The 27,927-nt window shown below is 29.9% G+C and overlaps 1 protein-coding gene across 1 annotated transcript; it reads right to left on the reverse strand.

The window, feature by feature from the left end:
- Nucleotides 1-27,122, reverse strand: LOC132936422 (cathepsin B-like). Its single transcript, XM_061003147.1, has 6 exons — nucleotides 26,895-27,122; nucleotides 4,856-5,074; nucleotides 4,569-4,769; nucleotides 4,004-4,136; nucleotides 2,017-2,130; nucleotides 1-300 (listed from the first exon to the last, which is right to left on the reverse strand). The coding sequence occupies exons 1-6, from the start codon at nucleotides 27,012-27,014 to the stop codon at nucleotides 86-88; spliced, it is 1,002 nt and encodes a 333-aa protein (XP_060859130.1). The 5' UTR covers nucleotides 27,015-27,122; the 3' UTR covers nucleotides 1-85.
- Nucleotides 27,123-27,927: the final 805 nt, after the last annotated feature.

Genomic DNA, 27,927 nt, shown 5'->3' on the forward strand with positions numbered 1-27,927 from the left:
TAATACTTGAATCAATTTTAATAACTTCTTAATATAATGATCAAAAATACATTGAACGTATAATAATTCTTATGTTATCCCAGCCCTATTTATAATATTCCGGCACCCCAGCAGTTGACGAATCCTCGATTTGGCACTCGTTCGTGCCTCGCCGTATTTTGAAATATCCTCCGTCTCCCCAAGTACTATTCCACGAGTTCATCATCAGCCAATAGGACACGTTTCTTTCGACTCCCCATCCGATGCATTTAACAGAATGGCCTCCCAAATACGTGGCGTTGGGTGATTTGAAGTATACACCTGAAACCGGTTGTTGAATATCATTGAGATTTTGGTGTATTTTGATTCACGTGTGCATGTGAAAAAGTATCAGAGTAGCGTTCAAACAAACCATTAAACACAACCACACTTATATTGTTATGTATTTAACACACATTTTTGGAATGGGAACTTTCAAAACCTTTTGTTTAAACACTGCATTTTAAATAATATTTTTAAATTCTGAGCGCAGCGATTTCAGAATGATCTGTGTAGTACTGGAGGCACTTTTTCCAATAGAAAATTGCTCTGATCGTTATCTTTAATGAAGGTTTCTGGTAAGAAATTGTGTCTAGTTGGTAATTTCAGTACTTATTAAAATAATTGGGGAAAAAAATTAATTGTTAGAGCAGAATACGTTAAAAATGTTATAATGTTATTATTAAAATAACTGTTCGGTAACCTTTTTTTTTTATCAAAAAGTTAGAGCGATTTCATTTGGACCATTTTCGATTTAATTAATTTTTTTTCTATAAATATCAATACAAAATTATTCGTTGGGTTAAAAGCGAAAATATAATACACAAGGTTCCTTATAAGCAGTCCCTAAAATATCCAAATTGTCGTACTACACACATAGTCCCAAATCGGTCAAATCTAAATTATTTCTAGATAAACACTTAAAACGCTGGTATACTTGATACCACCGTTCACTACTAAGCTGATAATAATACAAATAGGTACTCTCAATAACAATGAATAGTTTATAATAATAACTATAATAAGAGTATAAGACGTAACAACACAAAATATTGTTTACTGTGTGTCTGTGTAGAATGTAGATAATAATCAAAATGTGGTTTGGTAAAAAACCATTAAAATATAAAAAAAAAAGTGAAGATATAAAATTATACATAATATTATTTATATAAAGGCTTAAAAATTAGAATAACACACTTTTAAATTTCACTGCACTTTTCGTACTACACTAAGTGCGTCGTAGTACACACAATTTTAGGTACTGCTTAAGTGTTTATTATAGATATTAAAAATCTTAGAGACACAGAAGCATGATTTATTTTTATAAACATTTAATGTTAGTTTCTTGATAATATCATCAACATTCATTGTAAATAATTGCGTGGTTAAACATGTATCAATTAATGGCAAATTCGTTTAGCTAAGGCTTGAAATATTGTACTCATGGTTCTCATTAGTAGTTCATACTGTAACCGAAAAATCACATTTAATTTTAGGATATTAGTTAGGTTAGGTTACCTATCCTCTTATTTTCACCTAATGGAAATATTAATATAATATAAAATATCCACACCTCCACTCCGAATCGTTTTTCGTATACAAAAATACATATGTTTTTATTTTTTAGTAGTAATTTTATCGAAACTTGTTGTTGTTAATATATAATCTTATTAGTTGTTAAATAACCATTAATATAATAGTTTTTAAACAATTATCAATAACATAATACTATACAGTTGATAAAAGTTTTGTAGTTTAAGACAAATTTAAGTTGTTATTGCTTTGGTAATGATCGTTTGTTTTTTCATTAATTCCATAATTATATATCTAAAGTGTGAAAGTGTAGGTACAGACTTATAGTAAAATTGTATTTAAAATTCGCTCAAATACTTGTTGATATATTATTATAATACTTATCAAATAAATGAAAAACTATTTGTAGACAAATATTCAAACAAGTGCACATATTATTATTTTTTATTAACATTGAATTTATACCTGACTTGTACGATATAAAGTCGTCGTACACATCAAAAGATGACTCGATTGGCCCGTAAGTCATCATGTCATTTTGCATGTTATCGTAGGCCAGGACATATGGCGATCCTTTAACTATATAAATGAAAAAACAAAATACAATGTGTTGCGAAAATATCGTATTTTAAAAATATTAATTGATATGAATGATAACTCCTTAAATAGTTAAACGAAATGTTATATTATATTAAGTTTTTTAAAATATGGTCTTCAAGTATATTTAAAAATACCAAAAACCAGTATTTTACACTGTCAGAGGATTATAGAGGATTAACATGCTGATAGTGATTCCGTCAGTATGTAAAATTCTGATTTCATTGTTTTTATGCAATTTTATTACAATGTGTTATTCATTAAAAATGTAACACCAATATGTAAGTATTTGTATATTTTTTGAGAAAATTGAATTTACGATATTATGATACGAGGTGATCAGTTTAATAGTTTCTACACTCAAAATACCAAAAAGTCTTAACTTTTTTGAAAATATTGTTTTTACTATTTCCACATACGTATCAAATATAGTCGAACGAAAGATTTACGAACAGTACGGTCATCCGGAATTCCTAAGTGGCAGGCTGTTCTGCTCGTGTGTGCCTTATATACTATATCCTGACAATATATTATTGTACATGTTTATGTGTACACGAATGACTATAATATGTCTATAAGCCAATTCCTCATTAATCGTTATCAATAATAATTATGTGTACAGTACCGGTGACACACATTATTAAGTATCAATGATTATATTTATCCTTATACTTATATATGCCTGATGCGTCTTCCGAGTTTACAAAACCTAACTTTTCATAACAATATCTTGATGATAATTTATTGAGAGGTCATAGCACGAATTAAGATATACTGGATACGGAACGGAATGTGATAAACTGAATACACTAATTGCTAATATGTGTCAAACCAACTAGCGCTATTTTAGCCCTAGTGTATAATGTATGTACTTATTATCAATACTATCGTCTATCACAGAGAATTATTCAAAAATCATTTATTTATGTTACCGATGTGCCACTGTGCCAGGTCCCTACTTAAATATTTAAATTTCTCCACAAATTCTTGATCTTTTGGTTAAAGATGTTCCAATTGCTTCTTGCCATTCATTGAAGGAACATTGTGGGATACTAAACCTAGATTTATGTAACCCTGGACAGTTTTGTATACAACATTTGTTCTCCCTTACCATGGTAGACGTATAAATGTATATAAAATATGTTTAAAAATATTTAATAAAATAATGAGAAAATGCAAATTATCATTAACAATTTGTAATCACGTGTTATAAGAACTAACTACCTCTTATTGTAAAAATACATTATTTTATTTTAAACAACTTATAATATATATATAATATATATAATATGCCTATATTGCTATTTTAAAAACATTTATTTTACAATGATGAGTTTTTTTTCTATCTGCAGTAAACATTTATGCTAATAGAAATAATGCTTCTATTTTAAACTGCATAATATTTTCTGGTGGCAAAGATAATCTAGTTGGTACTTTTGAGTGGTCGTAATTGACTCGGATTTTTAGGCAGAAGCAGTTTTCGACCAAATAGATTTAGTTTTTTTATGCAACTAAAAAACTTAGCCACAAATATTTTAAATTTTATTTAGATGTTTGTATTAGCATTTTAAAATACATCATATAAATTTCAAAATATTTTAACTCTTGCCCACATTTTTTGTGACACAAATCAAATACAATAATATATATAATATATTTTCAAAAAAAGTGCGGGAAATTTAATACAACTAGAGAGCGCTAGTAGTCTTGACACAGCAGCTGATTGTCTTAGCACTTTTCAGTTTCATTTTATAAACTGATAACCTGCTCCGTTCCGTATCCAGTATATCTTAATTCGTGGGTCATAGTAATATTATTATAAAAAAAAATGTTGTCATCACAAAATAATTTTTACCATATCTGCGATCGTTCTTATAGGAAATCGATGTGTTTCCGTAGCATTTTTTTTGGCATTTGTGATTTTTTTCCGATTGACCGCTACAAAAGTTGTTTCCCGTGCACGGCGGAAACATGTACGGCTGACATCCCTAGAACAATTATTAGAATTTTCCGAAGGTAAGGTAATATTTTATTGCCAGTCTCGAGACGAAACGTTAAATTTACTAAATCGGGTGTGTCCATTTTCCTCCACTGTCCATTTTGGTCTGCAAAAACTAGTTTTTAGTTTTCATGCAGTTTCCATTTCTGGAGAAATGTTGTATAACTGAACGATTTGTTTTATTTATATAATATCATGACTTAAAAATATAAACATTATATTGTTAACCACTAAATGTAGAAAAATACTAAATAGTGAAGATTTTTTTCAATTGGGCAGTGGATGAAAATGGTATATCTCATGATTTGTTGGAAATGGCTACGTTCACTAATTTAAGTTATTTTAGTTCAAACCATGTATAATGACATTGTGATAACTATAATATTGTTATCTACGTTTTCTATTATCAATATTGTCTTACTTCAAACGAGTTAAAGTTTCCTCCGGTGACCAGACCATGTTTGCTGTAATATCGCCAAGCTCTGATCGGATAACCTCCTTGACAACCTAAACCGCATCGGTAACAACAAGACGTCACGTGTTCAGCCGACAACAGTTGATTGAATGACCCGTTCGAAGCTATACACAAACGGTCGGCAAACGCTCCAGAAGTGCTGAACGCCTATCGCGGTCGGACAAGGACATTTTTTTATGCACATTTTTCAAAAATAATTCAATTAAATTATGGTCTAAAAGTTAATAACCCACCCAACAAGATCCGCAATTGCCTTGATCGCGAATCGTCCCGATCGTCGTGCAGTTCTTCCATCGTTTTCTAGCGTCAAATTCTTTCGGAATACTTCCGGCGGAGCTGTACAGTGGGTCATGTGACATAAACGGACCCGCCGAAGATACCTCCACGCCTTTTGAACCCAAAAGTCCCAATATGAATTTCAAAGGTGTTTCCGGATGAAAGTTGATGCCAGCCTGAATGATATAACAATAACAATGCCAATAAGAGTTTAATAATTAGGGCATATATTATACCTTTTATAACAATAGGGTCCGGGTTTAAATGCACTGAATCTATAAACAACCAAAAGTACCCTGCTACGTACGGGACCCCTCTACTCCGCTCCTACACATAGTTAGAATATACGAATATCTAATGTACTAGGGTAACACATAGATGGTCGGGATGATGTCAGCGTAGTGCACAACACCCTGGGAGAGCAACATTATAATAATTGTTAGCAACAGATTCAACATCCGTCGACGGCCAGCCGATAGAACCCGAGCCGGTAAGAATATCTGTGGGAACTCCGCGACGCGCAATAGATTCTATGAATTAGATCTCGGCACTGTGACAACACGGCCGTGGGCATACGCACTTATTGTAACGATACCCCGCATCGACCAAAGGCACATCTGCAACCCTGAGTCATAGGTCAGTGTTCGCAATACGAAATAATCAACCATCTAATTATGGAAGGCCCCCCGGACTGTGAGAACCACCGACGAAGTCCGCCAGGGATCTAGTAAAGGGAGGGGATAGGACTACATAGGAGCCCTGGGAGCCGCCCATTATTCAGACGTGATCTTGCCACCGTACGTACGCACTCCTGTACCTCTTCGATTATGGTAATCACTATTTTCTCGTTGGACTTTGATTATTTTCGTTAACGGCGTATTTCGGACTTAGAGAATATTCGAGCAATCGCTATTTTCTAAGACACCAGTATTCGTCGTTAATTCGATTAGCTAACCAGTATAAATTTAACTTGTATTTTTTACAGTTTTTAATAAATAATTCATCGAACTACAAATCGTTGATAATTTGACGCTTCTACCATCATCCTATCTTGTCACCATCTCCCGTAAGACGGGTGCACGCAACAACCCTAAAAAATTGTGTTTGTGAAGTTAGCCCCCCTCCCAACTTTGTTTGATTTTTGCATTGTAAGTTAAAGTACTCTATTTGTAAGTAAATGTAAGTTGATTTTCAGAATTTGTAAGTTTATCGGTCCGACGTTATGATCGTTTATACCTTGAAGGGCTAACTTCACAAACATAAATTATGCCCTTGAAAAATTGTTTTTATAGTCACACAACTACGCTTGCGATGGAAAACTACGGTTTAGCTTTCAGAATTCTTAATGTTCTTTACCTTGACTAAGCTAACAATAACACTAAAAATTCATAAAACTACTTAAAAATACTAAAAAAATGCACTAAAAATAGAAAACAACGACGATTGCAAAACAAATGTTTATATCTATGAAGTATCTGTTACATCATGCAATTATTTATATACATGGAATGCATCATTCTAGAACACTCAAAGAAGAATGGATTTTGCGCTGAATTCCGGTTCGTAACGATTACCGATATAACGTAATTTATTGAATTAATGACAAACAACAAAATCTTACGGATGTAATATTATAATCACTAACACCATATAATATATTAAAATAAAATTGTGATCGCAGTTATGACTAATCGTGTTGCTGTGAGAGTGTATATGACTAACCGCAAGTTAATAAAATATAACGACGTAAATTTACGACTCGGGCATGACTTAAGGCATTAATCGTCGGATTATTTTTATCAATAAGGTTTCACAATACCTATTCAACCCGACTACTACTATAAATTGTAAACGGGTTGTTTAGAAAGACAATTTATTATAACGTATATTTAGATTTCGGACTGCATATGAAATTTAAAGGTATTTTTAATAATTTTCTCAAGGGCTGCTGCTAGCAATGCTTTATAGACAAATAAAAGTATAACTTAATTTAATAATAAGAAAACATAATAAATGCATTCAATTTTCATTTCAGATGTGCATACATCAATATGTTACTTTTGTGTCACAAATAAATAAACACAATAATTGACACATATTATCTACGTTAATACGTTAATAGTTTGACATGCTTGTGGTGCTAAACTGACCGCGAAATCAATTGTTTATTATATCGACGGAAATCGATAAAAGTAGTATGCGAGATGAAAATTCGTAATTTATTTTGAAGAAAGATTATCAAAATTACAATCGTTTTATTATTATTGTTGTACACAAAATTATCATCAAAAGTTATAATTTATTTATTTAACAGTAACTTAATATGATATATAATTGTGGAAATCATTTAAATGCATTCAATTCAGAAACATTTTTAACAACGATTTATGCGTGTATTTGATTAATTTGATTATTTATTAATTATTTGATCGGTTTGGTCGTATCATTAAATTTCACTTGTCGGCGGTTGTTTTATGGCTATATGGTTGTATATCATTCCATAAGAAAGTTTTCGTATAGTATAGTGTGTGATATTTTAGATTCTGAGTGGAGCGATATGAATGTATTGATTTTACAATGATGTGTGTTTTGTTATTTTTGTGTCTGTGTGTCTCACGTTTTGGGGCAGTAAAACTGCTCCGATTTTCTTCAACAGTATCTTGTTCGATGGGAAAGTGAATCTAGTTGGTGTTTTTTTTTGGCTAATTTTTATTGGTGTAACTTTAAAACAAATGTATATACATGCATTTTTCAATGGTTGTTTATATTTGCATTTTCTATACACGATAAAATTTTCAAAATATTTTCATTTGTTCTGAACAGTGTAGAAACAGAAACAGAAATTTTCTGATTTCCAATTTGATTAGTCTTTTTTTCTATGAATGTCAATAAAACTTTACTTGTTGGGTAAAAAGCTTGAAAATGTATAACAAGGCTCCTACTATACTGTTACAATGATATTTTAAAAATATTAAAAATCCTTAGTCACAGTTTTCATTTATAAGCATTTAAAGTTTTGTCTAGCTTATTGGTCTAAAAGTCTCATTTTTTTCATTGACTGGAGCCCCCTCCAGCCCCCTTAAGTTTTATTTTATCATATGATACGGAATTTAAATATATTGAAAAACATTATACCAAACAAAATTAATGATTAGATTGATCAAATCTACATTAGTTTTGACTTTTGACATAACGGACTGCAGCCCCCTTAGTTATAATAATAAATAAATAGGTAAATAAAAATTGTATAAAATAATATTTATATTGTAATTATTAATACGGTAAACTTTAAGTTGAATTAATATAATTTGCATATTATTATTATATTTCAATCTTCGTACATAATAATAACATGAGAAATTTCAAGTAACCAAAAATAATATTTTTAAAATACAAAAAAATATCTAAATTTGTCCAAATTTGAACATATAATATCTATAAAAAAAAAATATGTTTTAATATTTTTTAGATACTTTGGTAGCAAAATAACCAATTTACGTGGAACCTTGTCTTAAATTTTTAACTCTTAACTATATAAGATATAAGTTGAACTCTAAAGTTGAACACTTACATACATTTTTTATCAACAATTTCATAGAAAAAAAACAAAAAATACAAAAAAAATGTTAGAAACGCTTTTTTTCGTAGGTACACACACCTTTGACGTTTAAATGTTGATGAAACTCTCGAAACTTAATTTAACTTAATTTTTATATTCCATCTCAGATAAACCGTTCAAATAAAAAATTCTCACTTCCATTTCGCTCCACTAATTATTACGAACTTTATGAATCTATATTATAATGTACACCATTATGTCTATTGCTAGTACTTACTTACTCCCTTCTCTTTTTATTGTTTTTATAATTGTTTTACATTTGTACTTAATTTAAGTAAATTAGCCTTTAATTTGGAGACTGCGTTAAATACGCCTCGTCTTTATTTTTTTTTTCACGTTAAATTGCTTATTATTGAACATGGCGCCGTAATGTCTTTGTGAAATACAGTGTGACCTCCCATAACGGACACTCTCGAATAGTGGACAAAATTACGTTCGAAATGGCACAAGTTTGTATCCTGATTTAAATACTTATATAATAATAATAGACATAAAATATATTATAAATATTATAAAATACATGATTTGGAAAATCGGTTCAACATTATTAATTATTGTACCATATTACCAAGACAAAAATCAATTACTCATAGCTATATAAATAAATTATAAAATATTCTCCGAAATAGGAGCTCCCACTGCGTTTCCCTTCAGAATTTTTTTTCGCGTGAAACGTATCCATCGTTGAAACCTAATTCGACACATCTTTTACAGCAGTGACGAAGTACGCACTTATCAGTTTACGGCAGAACGATAACTCGATCAAAATTCAGTTTTATTTATGTTTGAGTTCAACTGAAAAAAATTCGGGTATGTGAAATGTGAATGTCGCTCTGCTGTACATTAGGTTACAAGTTGGTCGTTGTATAATGGATTGTATTCGATTTGAATTCAATGATATCATATCATTGTTTATACGAAAAGCGATTCTGAGCGGAGAAAGTTTATTTTATATTGCTACTATCTGAGCCCGTGCACTTCGTTACCCGTTAAATGTACAAATTGTACACGACTCAAACTTTGTTCAACCTTATTTAATATATTCGGTGTATGATGTTCTAGATTCATCTTAAGGGGACGTCAAACCCGCACATGTGCGTCTCCGTCTTACACGTGTACTACATAGCAAAAATTACGCTCAGCGCATCACGTTTAGCCCCGGTAATTTTAAAATTAGAGTGAATTGACCTCTTATAAAATTTAAAGTTAAGAATTTTATCTAGGGCATCTCATCGGCTTTTTGTTAAATTTTAATTTGAAATCGAGCTATGAGCATTAAAAGATGTATAAACAATTTACAATTTTAAAATACTCATAATATACACTTTAAAACTGAAATATAACAAAAAGCCGATGAGATGCCCTAGATAACATTCTTAACTTTGAATTTTATAAGAAGTCAATTCACTCTTATTTTAAAATTAACGGGGCTAAAATTGATCTGCCGAACGTAAAATTTGGTATGTCGTACACGTGTAAGGCGGAGACAACATATGCGAGTGCGACGTCCACTTAACTTTTATGTTGCCCTGAATAAAAATTCTTATTCACAGCAGTATATTATCAGGTTGGCAATATACCTGTGGTAGATCGCGGACCCCGTGCTGTTTGTACGTAAGTGTATGATTTAACTCTAAAGTATCAAAATTGTACCGAGTTTGTCATTTTTACTTAATTCCACCTACGGAGGATTAATATAATCAATTATTACAAAAGCCTCACGCAACCGCACTAAAATCTGAAAAAAACAAATTTAACGCTTTTTAAATTAGCCTATCTACTTCCCAGAGGTATAATCTACACACAAACATTCATTTTTGTCTATACTAATATATAAAATGATAGCGTTTGTTTGTATGTTCGGGATAAACTCTGAAACTACTGAACTGATTTAGAAAATTCTTTCACCAATACAAAGCCACATTCTTTGTGAGTGTCATAGGCTAATTTAAAAAGGGAAGTGATCACCCTCGGTAGGTGCTCAAACAGGAATTTTGAGATTTACGATAGAAATTTTATCACGTATTGGCAGTGAATAATTATAATCGTTAATAACTCAACTAAAACGCAACATTTTTGAAAATCCTTTCTTATTGCACGGTGAAAATATGAGAAGAACCTCTATTCCAAATTTCAAGTCCGTACGTTGAGTAGTTTTTGAGATACAGCGATCAGTGAGTCAGTGGTATTTGGATTTTATATGTATGGATAACTAATTATTGACTAACATTATCGGACTTTATTTATGCCTAAAACCTGTTCCATGATATCCTCTTTCGTTTAAAAAAAACTGCATGACAATTGGATAAGAAGTTTCGAAGCCAAACCGTAACAAAGATTTCCTCTTTTGCTTGATTTCAGTTTTATATATATAGATATACGATCTATAATACTTAGCATAATTTAGCGATTGTGTAGGGAATTCATCCTACTAATATTATAAACGTGAAAGTTTGTAAGTATGTTCGTTACTCTTTCACGTAAAGACTACTGAATGAATTTTAAGTAATTTTAATGGTTGCTATGGGTTATAAATATAGATAAAAATAATTGTTGTTGTTTTTGTCCATGTCGCCAGGTGTGCACTTATCCCACAGCGTACACACTTCACAGAAGCCATCTACATATCTTAATATGTTCTGAAATTGTTATCGAAATCGGTTTGGTGGATCTTGAGTTATAAAATTTATTCAAAATGTACACTTATATAGATATAGATATAGATTATATTTCATTATAGCCTGTAATTCGAATTCATATTAATGAAATAAATTAATATATAAATAAATTCCTACCAAAACTCGATAACGGCAAAATAGTAATTGTTCAGTAAACGACTTTGAAGTGTTTAAAAAAGTACATTTTTGGTCTCAACCCCAAAAAATCTTTAATTTTTAAGATATTTACATAGTTTTTTTTTAAATAAAATCTGCTTGTATTACTGCATTAAAAAATATTGGATTTTTTTCGAAATATTTAATATAACACTGTTTTTTTTTATTGGTAAAGTATTATATGTAAATATCTTAACCGTTAATGAGTTTTACTGAATATGAAAATGATTTTTACTATTTGTTTTGACTGGAAGAAATCTATATTGGTTTAATATTAAATATTTTGATTATTGGGCATAGTCAAATTATCATCATTAGATTGTACTTATTTCAATTATCAAGTTATTTGCTAAAGTGTGATTTTTTTTTATTATTAACATCATTATTGTTGTGTTTATCATGATAAATAAAAATAAAATAAATTATTAATAGATATGTTTTATCTTAAAATTATTGTCATAATAACATAACTCATTAATTAGAAAAAATACAAAATACAAAATTATATAAAAAGAAAATAACAAATACATTTATGTAAGTGATTTACAACTTTAAAGAAATTGCAACTTATGTATAAAATAATTATAAAAATAATTTCCAAGACCTTTTAATAACTTTAATGTACGACTCTAAACATAATGACATCATTACTCAATAGTGAAAATAATTATTAGTAGTTTATAATATAAAATAATAATAATATTACTCTAACAAAAGTAACAAATTTAAGTGCAAGGAAGTACAATCTTTTATTTATGGTGCAAACCAACATAGGCGCAATTTGGGTTAAATATATGGGGTGCTAGATGTATGTCGACGAAAGCGATCAGTGGGGGGCTTTGCCCCTCATACCCCCTACATTCATACAACTTAATTTTATAAACCTTCGCATTGATCTTAATATAAACACTTACCTATGATTATGAAAATTATAAGGTTTTAGAAATAAATGTATTCAAATATCTATGACATAATATTATAGTCAACAACAATTTGGGGGGCTAATATGAATTTTGGGGGTGCTTAGCACCTCCAAGCACCCCCCCCCCCCCCCAAATTGCGCCTATGCCAATCAAACTGAATTCTGATAGAATTGAAAATAGAATGGTAGGTAATAATAATAATAATAATATTATTATTATTCGTGTTATTATCAGTTTATCACAATTATATTGAAGGGGTTTAATCATAGACTTAAAAGGTCCGTATAAGGGTTTAACAGTTCTATACCAGTATACCACACTACCACAGTCATTCTGTGATTTTACATTTTTATTTTTACCGATAGTGAATTTTGGCTCTCAATATTTCATTGATCACAGTATATGCCAAAACTCACTAAACCATTAATGACTTTTAACTCTTTATATTTATGTCCTTCACCGTTAGTGAAAATAAGAAACTGTAAGTTTGTGACAGGTTAGAGTAGGAAGTTCACTTAAGACGCCTCTTTAAAATCGTTTGAAAATGATGTTTAACACTAGACGGCGCCATTATCTCAAAATAGTGAAATATGCCGTTACCTAGTTTTGGCAGGATGCCGACGTAATATAAACTATAACAAAATAACTAAAATCGTTATTTTTATTTTTATTCGATTCTATGGTAATAGACAAAGCGTTCGAAATTAAAATCCCATTTTTAGTGGTTTTTTTGTTTATTATTTGTCGGTAGTTCTTCCCGTGGAATTAAATAACTATTGAGCAAATCGAAAAATGACCTCTCTAAATTACCATCTTGTTATAATTTTCTAAAGGTTAAGATACTGTATGTTGAAATCGAAGCAATCCTTCTGGTAGAAAATTTGTATACAGGATAAAAAAAAAAAAACACCATTGTAAAATTGTAAAACCACCAGATCTCTCGCTCCACACAGAATCTAAAACGTCACATCCTTTTCGCTCCACTTATTATTACAAACTTGATTAATATAGGAAAACTTAATAAAAAATGATGTAGGTACTAAAACTATGACCTTCTTCCATTTGTTTTTATAATTATTTTTCTCTTGTGTTTAATTTAACCTACATTTTGCGCTGCGTATTTACTTTTCTTGTGTTTATTTTGTTTCATGTTAAATTGCTTATTATTGAACTTGTCGTCATAATATCCCTGTAAAATACTATAATATTACTATACTTGTTGACTATCCACGAAAGCCTGTTTTTTTCATATAATATAATTAAATACAATATAAGCATATAATTTTATATGTATGACTAGGGACTTATAGGATCAAGCATGTTTTCAAATACCTAAGCAATCATTTAAAACGTAACTATAAGTTTTATAAATTAGAAATTTGTTTCATATTAGGTACCTTATTTAAGGCAATTTATTTTATTTTGCATATTAAGCTTTTTTTGTCCATACATTAAGTCCATGTTTTTCTATCGTATTTATACATTATATTATAAACAATATACATTACATAGTATTATATATTTTTTTTTTTTTTTTTTTTAGCAAATTGGATCAAAATGGTACTTTAAAGAGGTCATTTTTCGATTTTCTCAATAGTTATTTAAGGCCACCGGAAAAACTATTGACAAATTACGAAAAACCACTTAAAATGAGATTTTAATTTTTTAACGATTTGTGTACCACTGTAGCAACGAATAAAAAATTATAATTTTATAATATCAATGCTACTTAAAGGCTAACAAAGAAACTACATACCTAACAACGAAGAGATTATTGCAGTTTTATCATAAACATAAAACGTGTGCAATTAAAATATATATCACTGGCCAGAGGTCCATCTGCCGAAGATAGGGTGTGAATTTAGGTCATTTCAAAGCAGAGTATGGCCGACGTCGGAATGATCAAACACAAAATGTATGTGATTTAAAGCATAGAATTTTAAAGTATTTTAATTTCTAACGATTTTTCTATAAATATCAATAACGTTTTATCTGTTGGGTAAAAAAGCTTGAAAATTTAATAGAAGGCGCCTAAGTGATTATTTCAAAGGCAGATTGAAAAAATTAAAAATCCTTAGTCACAGTTTTTATTTATAAGTAGGGCTCGGATTTCGTAGCAAATGCTTCTTTGGAGGGGAGTGTGATAGAAAGATAATTCTTATGTATAAATATGTTTTATTAAATCGTTCTTATTTCAATAAAGTAAATTTTTTTTTGCTTTTTTTTGCTTTTTCCCACAAAACCTGCTTTTTATTGCTTTTTCCCCTATTTGGTTATTATTTTCTTGATTTTTACATATTTTTCTTGAAAACTTAGCTTATTTTTATGTATATTATACGTCTTGGACTATATTATTATTACCAGAAATTATAAAACCAGTGAAAAAACCAGTAACAAATATATGACTGACAAAATAACTGTCGTTATTGTGCCGAAATAGTTTTATCTACAATTATCTATAGTTGTATTTACGACTCAAAGAAAGAGAAAATTATCTGAATTATACCTGCGTTTTATAGCACGTTCTAATACTTTAGTTGGCCGGTAAATATCAATCGACAATCAGTGAGGTATAGACGTATGCTGTTCTAAAAATTTCACTCATCGTCAAAATGCCAAAAGTTAAAAATTTAAATTTAAAATTAAAAAAAAATCGTAAGAGAATTCGGTGAAAATGTGCTTATGACTGACGGAAATATTATATTTTGTAAATTGTGTGAAGTCAAAATAAATTCGGATAAAAAATATAACGTTCAACAACATATTGGCAGAGAAAAACACAAAGAAGCATTGAAAAAACTTGAAGCTAAAAAACATAATGCAGTTCAGCCATTCATTCAACAATTTCGTAAGTCTGATTTTAATGCTGACCTATGTTCCGCACTTGTAGCGGCAAATACCCCCCTAAACAACTTCAAAAAGTCAATAGTATTCATAATGGCACTGCACTAAACGTAAATATGGAACAGTATGATTCAAATGATTTAGTTTATATGAAATATGTACCGATTACATAGGTTGACGCGTGGAAAGGTCTTTTTCTATGTACAAAAATATATTAGCACCCAATAGAATGAGTTTTAATGAAAGTAACTCGACTAAATATATGGTCGTAAATTCCTTTTTTATTATTTAATTTTAAGTGTAATTTAAAATTTGTTTTTTTAGAATTAAATTAATAAATGCTTTTTTTTTGCTTTTTTTGGTTACTTAAAATGCTTTTTTAAGGATTTATTTTGCTACAAAATCCGAGCCCTATTTATAAGCATTTAAAGTTCAAATATTGACAACATACGGAAAAATTACGAAAATTAGCAAATTATTTTGAGTTGAGAATTCATAAAAATTTTTCTTTTTAAATCTAAGATTTGAAAATGTAATATAAGATTATCCATAAGTTCGTCTACCATTTTCAAAAAAAAAAATGTCTACAAGAAAGCCAAAATATATTTTTATGAGCGTTTGAAATTCATATTTTTACAACATTTAATATTCACTCGATATTTCATGTAACGATTTTCTTATTTTGTTGTAATTAGACTGTAGATACTTAAAATTTCACTGAATTAATTGGCATTTTATATACACGAAAACATTTTTTAAATAATTTGACTCTTTTTGAGCTGTTTACAGACATTGTCAGTTTTCAATTTTTTTAGTTTTTTTTTCTATAAATATCAATAAAATTTTATTTGTTGCCTTGTTGGGTAAAAAAGCGTGAAAATTTAATATGAGGCTCCTGATATATCGTTCTAATAGCAGTAGTAAGTAGTAAAAATATTAAAAATACATATTCACAATTTTTTTTTATAAGCTTTTAAAGTTCAAATTTTGACAAAATTTATCAACTTTAAAATTTAATAATTATTTTGTAGTTAAAAATTTATAAAATGTTCAACTTTTATAGCTAAGGATTGAAAATTGAAAACAAGGTTCCACGTAAATAGGTTATATATACAGTGAAACCTCCACTAACGGACACCTCCCAATAGCGGACGTTTTTTGGGGAACGGGGACATTTTCACTACTTTTCAATAGGAAAACCTCCGAATAGCGGACTCTCCGAATAACGAACATTATTTTATTAGGGAATTTTTAAAAAAATGGTAAATCCCTAATCATTATTTGAAAATACAATCTGTAATATGCCTATCTGTAATACGTATTCACATTCGTATGCACTCTTGTAATAATGTAACATAATTACGATGACAAACTCGTTATGGGACGATACGATTATGACAAATTCGGTTATCGGTGAAGCGATTATGTGTTATGACAAAAGTATGTCAGTTAGTGACGGTATTCGACGTGATGACTACGTTAAACCGGAAGCGGTTGTCGCTTCGCGAAAAAATTGACATTTTAGATAAATAATAATATGTAATTTGTAACAATCTAAAAATGTAATAACTTACAATAAATAATAAGTAAAAACATTACATACATATATGTACATACATAGTACATTATTTTACAAATAAATTTCAAAAATTTATCCCCTCTGAGTAACGGACACCTCCGAATAACGGACAAAATGTTGGTGACCAAGAATGTCCGCTATTCAGAGGTTTCACTGTAAATTACTTTATTCACAATAATATCATCAAATATTCTTGGTAATAACTAATAACATAGGGTGACCATTTTCGCTCAGAATCGTTTTTCTTATACAATATCATTGAATTCAAATTTAACACCATCCATTACAGTGACCCACTTGTAACCTACTGTACAGCAGAGCGACATCCACTTACCCATCTTTTTTTTAATTGCATTTCATATTTAACACACCCATTATATCATTTAAGTTAAAATAGTCTGTTGCAATTGCGTGTAAATATTGTTTCGTTTGCTGTTTATTACGAATAATAACAATAATTGGCTGATCAAAATAACACGATATTTTCTTTTTTCATCACAAACCTTGTCGGAGACGGTGTGTCATTTTTAAGGCAGAGAAGTTATAGGATTTGCATGTTTTATTCTGGGCCTCTATTTTATAGCAAACCAAGATATAAATATAAATCAAAGTACAAGTTAAAAATGACTCATTTTTAACTTGTACTTTGAATAGTACACTTGGTGATAATATTTTTGCTTTTGATTACCGATGTAGCTATAGGTTATTGAAAAATCGTGTAAAATTCGCTGTGGGAAATAACAAAGAAACTACATACCTAACAACAAAGAGATTATTGCAGTTTTATCTTAAACATAAAACGTGTGCAATTAAAATATATATCACTGGCCAGAGGTCTATCTGCCGAAGATAGGGTGTGAATTAAGGTCATTTCAAAGCGGAGTATGGCCGACGTTGGAATAATCAAAAACAAAATTTATGTTATTTAAAGCGTAGAATTTTAAAGTATTTTAATTTCTAACGATTTGTTTATCACCGTAGCAACGAATAAAAAATTATAATATTATTATATAAATTTTACTTAAAGGCTATAATAAATAATAACATTATAAAATATCCAGACTGACAAACCGTCTCCGCTCAGAATCGTTTTTCTTATACAATGATATTATATCATTGAATTCAAGTTTAATACAATCCATTATACATCGACCCACTTGTAACCTACTGTACAGCAGAGTGACATCTATTTACCCTCTTTTTTTATTGTATTTCATCTTTAGCGCACCCATTATAATATAATATGTAATATGATTTTTTTTAGAAATCGAAAGAAAAATCAATTAAAATGATAAAATATTATTTTACCAACATTTTCTGCTGAACAATCATTGTCGCTCATTCACGTTTGAGAAACTGTAGTCACGCCACACAATTAATCATTTGGCAAAGAGTTTAACTATTCAATCCTAAACACAATATGCATTTATAGTTGAATAATTTTCTTTTTTTTTCGATTTGTTTAAATACAAGCATCAAAAAAAAAAGATTAAGAAATAAAAACAAATACGCGTTAATTTTAATCAAAATATATATTTATATTTGTAAGGGCATATTTAAGCATTTCTGCATATTATTCAATCATGTATGGTAAATCCTTAGGGCATAATGGAATGCATTTTTTAAGGTGTTTGGGAGCATGAAGTCCTCAGCCCTAATTATTGTATATGATATTTTTGGAAAAATTGGTTAAGCATGTCGTATTACCAAGACGAAAATCAATAATTACACATAACGAAATAAATAAATTATAAAATAGATATTCTCAGAAGTAGAGGCTCGCACGGCGTTTCCACTCATAATTATTGAAAACAATAGTAAGTACCACTTATAATAATAAACAAAAAATACCTAAATAATGTTTGAAACAAATGAAGTAAAAACATATAAATATAAAGAGTTCATAAACTGATGTTTAAAAAAAAACTTGGCTATTCGTTATAATCGGCTTAAGAAACAATTAGATATGACTGAAAAAAAAAAATTCTTATTTTAATAAATGTTTAAAAAAACTGGCGGGGTAGGGAAGTGCTTGCTTTGAAAAATTACTGGGGGAAAATAAATAATGTTAAATATACTATATCCGTTGAATCAGTAACGCAGGCCTGTTTCTTACATATAAATATAATTATTAAAAAAAAAAACGGGTAAATGGATTTCGCTCTGCTGAACAGTAGGTTACAAGTGGGGCTATGTATAATGGATTGTATTTAACTTGAATTCAATGATATAATATCATAATATAAGAAAAACGATTCTGAGCGGAGACGGTTTGTTAGTCTGGATATTTTATATTGTTGTTATTTATTATATATCATGTAAGTCGAGTTAATATTATAATATTATAATTTTTTATTCGTTTCTACTTCCTATGGTGATTAACAAAGCGTTAGAAATTAAAATCCCATTTTAAGTGGTTTTTCGTAATTTGTCAGTAGTTTTTCCCGTGTCCTTAAATAACTATTGAGAAAATCGAAAAATGACCTCTTTAAAGTACCATTTTGATCCAATTTGCTAAAAAAAAAAAAAAAAATTAAAAAAATAAACACCATTGTAAAACCACTAGCTTTCTCGCTCCACTCAGAATCTAATAATATATAATACTATGTAATGTATATTGTTTATAATATAATATATATTTATATTTCCTGCCTAAGGTACCATCTTGATCCAATTTGCTAAAAGATAAGGTACTATATGTTAAAATCAAAACACTTCTTCTGGTAGAAATTTTGTATACAGGATATAAAAAAAAATAATAAATAAACACCATTGTAAAACCACTATATAGCTTCCTCGCTCCGCTTAGAATCTAAAACATATTAAATGTAATGTATTTGGAAAAATCATTATAACCGCATTAGCGAAACAAACATCAAATAATATCAATAATACGCTCGTAGCGCTCTATGCTCGTAGCGCTATTAATAAATAATTACGTACATTTCACCAGCCCCCCCAAACATAATTTTTGACATTTTTTTTTTGCAAAACATTAGTGTGCCATTAGTGTGAATTTGTGTGACTATTTTCAGAATTTGTGCGATACTGGTTTAACCGTAAATTCAAAAATATATATGGGGGGCTGTAGAAATGTTCCCCAGCCCCCCATCATAGAAAAAATTACAATTTTCAAAATTTTCTTTTGCCAAACATTAGTGCGCCATTAGTGTGAATTTGTGCGACAACAACCAGAATTCGTGCGACACCCGTTATACTCGGAAAAATCGTTTTTCCATTTTGAGCATTTCCCCAGCCCCCCCTCATAGAAAAAATTACAATTTTCAAAATTTTCTTTTGCCAAACATTAGTGCGCCATTAGTGTGAATTTGTGCGACAACAACCAGAATTCCACACTACCATACACCATCAATACCTACAATTATGTATGTGCGAATGACGTAAAATAATAATAAATTATAGTTAAATTATATAAAATGTAAACTATACCATCCTGGTACCCAGGCTACCGAAATTTCCTGATTTCAGTGACCTCAGAACACAGTGATTCAACCATGTGGAGTAAGCGGGGCGGGTTGAATACGATTGCGCGCGAACCTTATTGGTTTACATTGCGCGTATTAAATACTAAAATACGATGTCACCATTGTATAAAGTTGCCAAATTTAATATAATTTATAAGATAAATGTCATATTTATACTCATCTTTTATTGTAATGTTGGATTTTCTATCTATTCATTATACATACATGCACTGCAATTATTGCACTAACACGTAAGTAGTTAAGTTACCAACTAATTTCACTGTATCAGTAATTATAAATTTACCATTATGGATTCAATAAACATAGTACGGTCTATTTTATAAAAAAAAATCTTATTAGTAATTTTAAATATAGGTAATCAATTAATTAACAAAAGAAAATACAACTAGAAAACAGTGTTCTGCTACTTCACTGACGAAATTATATACATTTTATCAACCAATTAAAACATTTTAACTCTATTTCGAGTAACCTGGCAAGACCACAATAATTTTTACTTTCCATTGTATCTTACGCAAAATGTGTATTCTAAAAATCCCCCGTTACCGAGTGGAGCTAGTGAAACTGGCTTCCCACATGGATCTTATAATTTACAAGCTGACCGATACCGAAAAAAATTTGATATATTGAGTTCTTAATTAATACAATTTAAATTAAAGTTGTGTCAAATATTATCAATAATAAAAATTTGTTATCATATTAAAAGGAAAAATATAGAGAATACAAATATTACGCTAATATTATGTTTAATAAATTCAAATACCTACACAAAACCAATCCTTACAGCTTTAATATAACACTATAATTACCTATGTGTCTTGCGAAAATATTAGACGAATCCAGGTTGAATAAACCTACAAACAAAATAATGCATACCAGGCCAAGCATTGATGTTCTTAGATTTATATCGGAAAGACAATGTTGAGAGCAAGGCGCGCATAGCCGATATAAGAGGTCGCAGTGGATCGGGCACACATTACCTTACTCTGGCACAGGCCATATAATTATTTTTACTAAGTATCAAGAAAGTATTTATGAATTCATTATTTTAATTGTAAATAACAAAATTAATTTAGCTTAAATTAAAAAGATAAATTACATAGGTATATAATTTTAGAAACCTTATTTTGATTCATTGATATAATATTGTGTTGTCTATAGTTTGTACATTTACATATTATTTAAATTTAATAAGACCTACCACAACGATTTGTTAAAAATAAAATTTAAAAAAATCGTATTTAAAATCTTACTGAAAGTACAATAATGTGATATTATTTTCTAAACAAGCATGCAATATATAAAAGGTCTTATTTTATATCTGAATACATTAAGTAATATTGGTGATGACTGAATATGAAAATTTTTGATTTAGATCCAATGTTAAAATTTAATATTTCGACTTACCTGGAAGACAGCGCAAAAATTTATGGTGGCAAAAGAAAAATTTGCAAATTGTAATTTTTTCCATAATGGGTGGAGAGGGGGGGGGGGCTGGGGAAATGCTCAAAATTTTCCGAGTACAACAGGTGTCGCACGAATTCTGGTTGTTGTCGCACAAATTCACACTAATGGCGCACTAATGTTTGGCAAAAAAAAATTTTGAAAATTGTAATTTTTTCTATGAGGGGGGGCTGGGGAAATGCTCAAAATGGAAAAACGATTTTTCCGAGTATAACGGGTGTCGCACGAATTCTGGTTGTTGTCGCACAAATTCACACTAATGGCGCACTAATGTTTGGCAAAAGAAAATTTTGAAAATTGTAATTTTTTCTATGAGGGGGGGCTGGGGAAATGCTCAAAATGGAAAAACGATTTTTCCGAGTATAACGGGTGTCGCACGAATTCTGGTTGTTGTCGCACAAATTCACACTAATGGCGCACTAATGTTTGGCAAAAGAAAATTTTGAAAATTGTAATTTTTTCTATGAGGGGGGGCTGGGGAAATGCTCAAAATGGAAAAACGATTTTTCCGAGTATAACGGGTGTCGCACGAATTCTGGTTGTTGTCGCACAAATTCACACTAATGGCGCACTAATGTTTGGCAAAAGAAAATTTTGAAAATTGTAATTTTTTCTATGAGGGGGGGCTGGGGAAATGCTCAAAATGGAAAAACGATTTTTCCGAGTATAACGGGTGTCGCACGAATTCTGGTTGTTGTCGCACAAATTCACACTAATGGCGCACTAATGTTTGGCAAAAGAAAATTTTGAAAATTGTAATTTTTTCTATGAGGGGGGGCTGGGGAAATGCTCAAAATGGAAAAACGGTTTTTCCGAGTATAACGGGTGTCGCACGAATTCTGGTTGTTGTCGCACAAATTCACACTAATGGCGCACTAATGTTTGGCAAAAGAAAATTTTGAAAATTGTAATTTTTTCTATGAGGGGGGGCTGGGGAAATGCTCAAAATGGAAAAACGATTTTTCCGAGTATAACGGGTGTCGCACGAATTCTGGTTGTTGTCGCACAAATTCACACTAATGGCGCACTAATGTTTGGCAAAAGAAAATTTTGAAAATTGTAATTTTTTCTATGAGGGGGGCTGGGGAAATGCTCAAAATGGAAAAACGATTTTTCCGAGTATAACGGGTGTCGCACGAATTCTGGTTGTTGTCGCACAAATTCACACTAATGGCGCACTAATGTTTGGCAAAAGAAAATTTTGAAAATTGTAATTTTTTCTATGATGGGGGGCTGGGGAAATGCTCAAAATGGAAAAACGATTTTTCCGAGTATAACGGGTGTCGCACAAATTCTGGTTGTTGTCGCACAAATTCACACTAATGGCGCACTAATGTTTGGCAAAAGAAAATTTTGAAAATTGTAATTTTTTCTATGATGGGGGGCTGGGGAACATTTCTACAGCCCCCCATATATATTTTTGAATTTACGGTTAAACCAGTATCGCACAAATTCTGAAAATAGTCACACAAATTCACACTAATGGCACACTAATGTTTTGCAAAAAAAAAATGTCAACAATTATATTTGGGGGGGCTGGTGAAATGTACGTTAAATAATTATAAAATGACTTCAGAAATACCTAGAGCCTAAGACAACACGTTTTCGCTCAGTATTTTATTTTTTCGTTTGCAATCTACCATTGACATCCAATTTAACACGTTCGTTACGGTCGCAAGGTGAGAACTTACAATACACAGAAGAGCAAAACACGGGTTTCTCAAGAATACCTACACTTATACTTATACTTATAATTATACACTTTTAAATCAAAAACATCTTGTGTTTGATCATTCCGACGTCGGCCATACTCTGCTTTGAAACGACCTTCATATTCACACCCTATCTTCGGCAGACGGACCTCTGGCCAGTGATGTATATTTCGATTGCACTCGTTTTATGTTTACGATAAAACTGCAATAATCTCTTCGTTGTTAGGTATGTATAGTTTCTTTGTTATTTCCCACAGCGAATGTCAGACGATTTTTCAATAACCTATAGCTACATCGGTAATCAAAAGCAAAAATAACCTTATCACCAAGTGTACTATTCGAAGTACAAGTTTGAGAAAAAAATGACACACCGTCTCCGACAAGGTTTGTGATGAAAAAAGAAAATATCGTGTTATTTCGATCAGCCAATTATTACTATTATTCGTAATAAACGCTAAACGAAATAATATTTACACGCGATTGCAACAGACTATTTTAACTTAAATGATATAATGTTGAATATGAAATACAATAAAAAAAAGGTGGGAAGTGGATGTCGCTCTGCTGTACAGTTGGTTACAAGTGGGTCACTGTAATGGATGGTGTTAAATTTGAATTCAATGATAATATAATATCGTTGTATAAGAAAAACGATTCTGAGCGAAAATGGTCAGTCAGCCTATGATATTACCAAGTATATTTGATGATATTATTGTGAATAAAGTAATTTATATATAACCTATTTACGTGGAGCCTTGTTTTCAATTTTCAATCCTTAGATATTTTCAATCCACCTTTCTCAAAATGAGAAATTTTGTTCCTCGATCGGCCACTATTATTATTCGTTTTTAAGAGGACGCCACACTCCCGCGTGTTGTCTCCGTCTTACAAACGCGTAACATACCAAATTTACGCTCAGAAATTCAAGTTTTATGCCGTTAGCTTAAAAATTTAAGTGAATCGACCTATTATGAAACTTAATCGTAAGAATATTATCTGTGTTTTGTTGGAAGTTTTTTTTACGATGATTCAGGTTTTAGGAAAGTTATAGCGTGTATAAGAAATGTAAATTAAAAATGCTCATAAATCACTGAAAAACTGAATTATCGTAAAAAAACTTCTGACAAAACACAGATAATGTTCTTACCATCAAGTTTCATAATAGGTCGATTCACTCTAATTTTTAAGCTAACGGCATAAGACTTGAATTTTTGAGCGTAAATTTAGTATGTTTCGCATTTGTAAGACGGAGACAACACATGCGGGTGTGGCGTCCTCTTAACAATAATAATAATGTCAACAAAAACACACGGGCAAATTAAAAAAAGGTGGATAAGTGGATGTCGCTCTGCTGTACGGTAGGTTACAAGTGGTTCACTGTAATGGATGGTGTTAAATTTGAATTCAATGATATAATAACATTGTATAAGAAAAACGATTCTGAGCGAAAACGGTCAGTCAGCCTATGATTTTACCAAGTATATTTGATGATATTATTGTGAATAAAGTAATTTATATATAACCTATTTACGTGGAGCCTTGTTTTAAATTTTCAATCCTTAGCCATAAAAGTTAAAAATTTATAAATTTTTAACTACAAAATAATTAATAAATTATAAATTTGATAAATGTTGTCAAAATTTGAACTTTAAATGCTTATAAAAAAAAATTGTGCCTATGTATTTTTAATATTTTTTAACTGCTATTAGAACGATATATCAGGAGCCTTATATTCAATTTTCACGCTTTTTTACCCAATAAATAAAAATTTATTGATATTTATAGAAAAAAAACTAAAAATATTGAAAACTGACAATGTCCGTAAACAGCTCAAAAAGAGTCAAAATATTTTCAACATTTTATGGTGTATAGAAAATGCTAATATAAACATTCAGTGAAATTTTCAAGTATCTACAGTCATTCGTTTTTTAATTAGAATAAAATAAGAAAATTGTTACATGAGAAATCGAGTAAATATCAAATGTTGTAAAAATATAAATTTCAGACGCTCATAAAAATTTAATTTAAGTTTCTTCTAGACATTTTTTTTTTGATAAAGGTAGACAAACTTATGAGTAATCTTATATTACATTTTCAAATCTTACATTTAAAAAGAAAAATTTTTATGAATTCTCATCAAAATAATTTGCTATTTTTCGTGATTTTTCCGTATTTTGTCAAAATTTGAACTTTAAATGCTTATAAATAAAAACTGTCACTAAGGATTTTTAATTTTTTTCATCTGCCTTTGAAACAATAACCTAGGAGCCTTCTATTAAATTTTCAAGCTTTTTTACTCAACAGATAAAATTTTATTGATATTTATAGAAAAAAAAACTAAAAAAATTGAAAACTGACAATGGCCGTAAACAGCTCAAAAAGAGTCAAAATATTTTGTAAATTTTATGGTGTATAGAAAATGCTAATATAAACATTCAGTCAAAATTTCATGTCCCTACGGTCATTTGTTTTAGAGTTACACCAAAAACCAAAATCGATTTTCTCGAAAACCGATTTTGCGTAAAAATTCCCGTTTTTCTTTAGTTTTTCTTTTGTTTTTCACGTCGCTTTTGAAAACTACTGGAAAATTTTTACTTTTGACCCCCCAAAGTACCAACTAGATTCACTTTCCTATCAGAAAAGTTACTATTGAAGAAAATCCAAGCACTTTTACTGTCCTAAAAGGTGATGACAGACACAAAAATAAAAAAAAAAATAAAAAAAAAACACACATCATTGTAGAATCAATACATTCATCGCTTCGCTCAGAATCTAAAACGTTAGTACAAAAAAAGCAGCTGTAAAAGTTATGATATATTTTTATAGATAAGTCTTTGAACTTTAGATAACTTTGGGTATGTAGCTTGAGGGTCTCATACCACCTGATTAGTAACACACACTATTTCAATGATAGTTTACTACATTATGTAGGTACTCGTCGTGCTATAGTATTTTTAAATTATTTAATTTAAGTGGCCAAGCTAAATGAAATTATTTTATGACAACTTTTAATTAAATGATATCTAAAGTTCATATAGACTTAGCTATACTATTATATAGTACAACTTTTAGAACGGTTTTTTTTAATCAAAGTTTGGCAGAATGCATTATTTGGGATATCACTAATTTTTTGTTGTTGTGTTATTATTGTTATATAATATTATATCTGTGTAATTTTTAAGATTAATCTACATTTCAGTGATAATATTAACAACAGAGGTAAGTCTGAATCCATTGATACTTAAGTTTTTAGGGAACATGCGACGGTTTTACAATGACGTGTTTTTTTCATTGTCTTTTTAAAATTGTTTCATAAAATATGTTCATTTTTTGTTGTTTGTTATTCTATGTGATAAAAAAATAAAATGTGTTGTTTCGATCGCTTAGTAAATTGTTCGTAAAAAAAACGGTAAACGAAACATTTAACCGAAAATTAAAACGAATCAAGCGGTCTGTTAAGTAGAATTTTAGGTTTTCAACGATAGTAATAATATTATTATACGCAATGGCATTACCTTCCAAGTCTTCGCAACGCTATTGATTGAACTTATGTAGTCTTTATTTAGAAAATATGTCTGTTCCGCACAACTGAAGAAAAATACGAAGACCGCACAACTCGAGAGTAATGCGTTCATCTTGACGATTATACGGTTTATTTATTTTCTTGAACTTTAAATTGGAAACGCTCTTGTCATACGATTGTCCGTCGTACGAAATATCATATTATAACAACTGACATATTGTGTACAAACTGTATTATGATTGGAGAAACCGCCTGAAGGGTCTGCGCGATAATATTATTTGTTTATTATTATCTGACGTATCGTATTATTATTACAGTGTATTACGGCGACGGTTCAAGTGCAAAACGATGCGTTTCAGTTTTTTTTCCCCGTACACAGTAACACAATAAATATTTTGTTGGACGTGTTAGACAATAGTATTATCCACTAGTGATTACAATATATTTTCAATTACCATATTATGTGTCATTCGAGTTTTATTCTGTAATCTATATCATCATGTTCTTACACTTTGGTTGGTAAATACATAGTATACACGTGTTTTAGTCAGTGTCGTATTTACAGGGCACGATCTGGCCGCAACGCTGGGAAAGTTAATGGTTTTTTTTAACTCAGTTAAGTTAAGGTAATTTCTTTTTTATTCAATTAAATTAAAAGTTAAGTAAATAGACATTTTTGTATATCAGTTAAGTTTGAATTGAGTTAAGAAATATTGTTAACTTGACTTCATATAAAAAGTTAAGTTTATCATAAAAAATAAATGAGGTATTATTTAATAAAACAAGTGATAATCACTTGAATAGTAATAATCATTCATAGGTACCCATATTACTCTATTCGAATAATCTATGGTAATCATTACTGGTGCTAATAAAAACAAATAATAACATGAGTAATGAGTAATGAATATGTATTATGATTTATGAATATAGTTCATGGCATCGACGTCTTCATACAGGCGACTAATCTTACCCCTATATTAATATTTATAAGTAAATTATTAATACAATATATTAGTTTTATC

The sequence above is a fragment of the Metopolophium dirhodum genome, chromosome 1 (genome assembly GCF_019925205.1).
Source record: "Metopolophium dirhodum isolate CAU chromosome 1, ASM1992520v1, whole genome shotgun sequence".
NCBI classification, from domain to species: Eukaryota; Metazoa; Arthropoda; class Insecta; order Hemiptera; family Aphididae; genus Metopolophium; species Metopolophium dirhodum.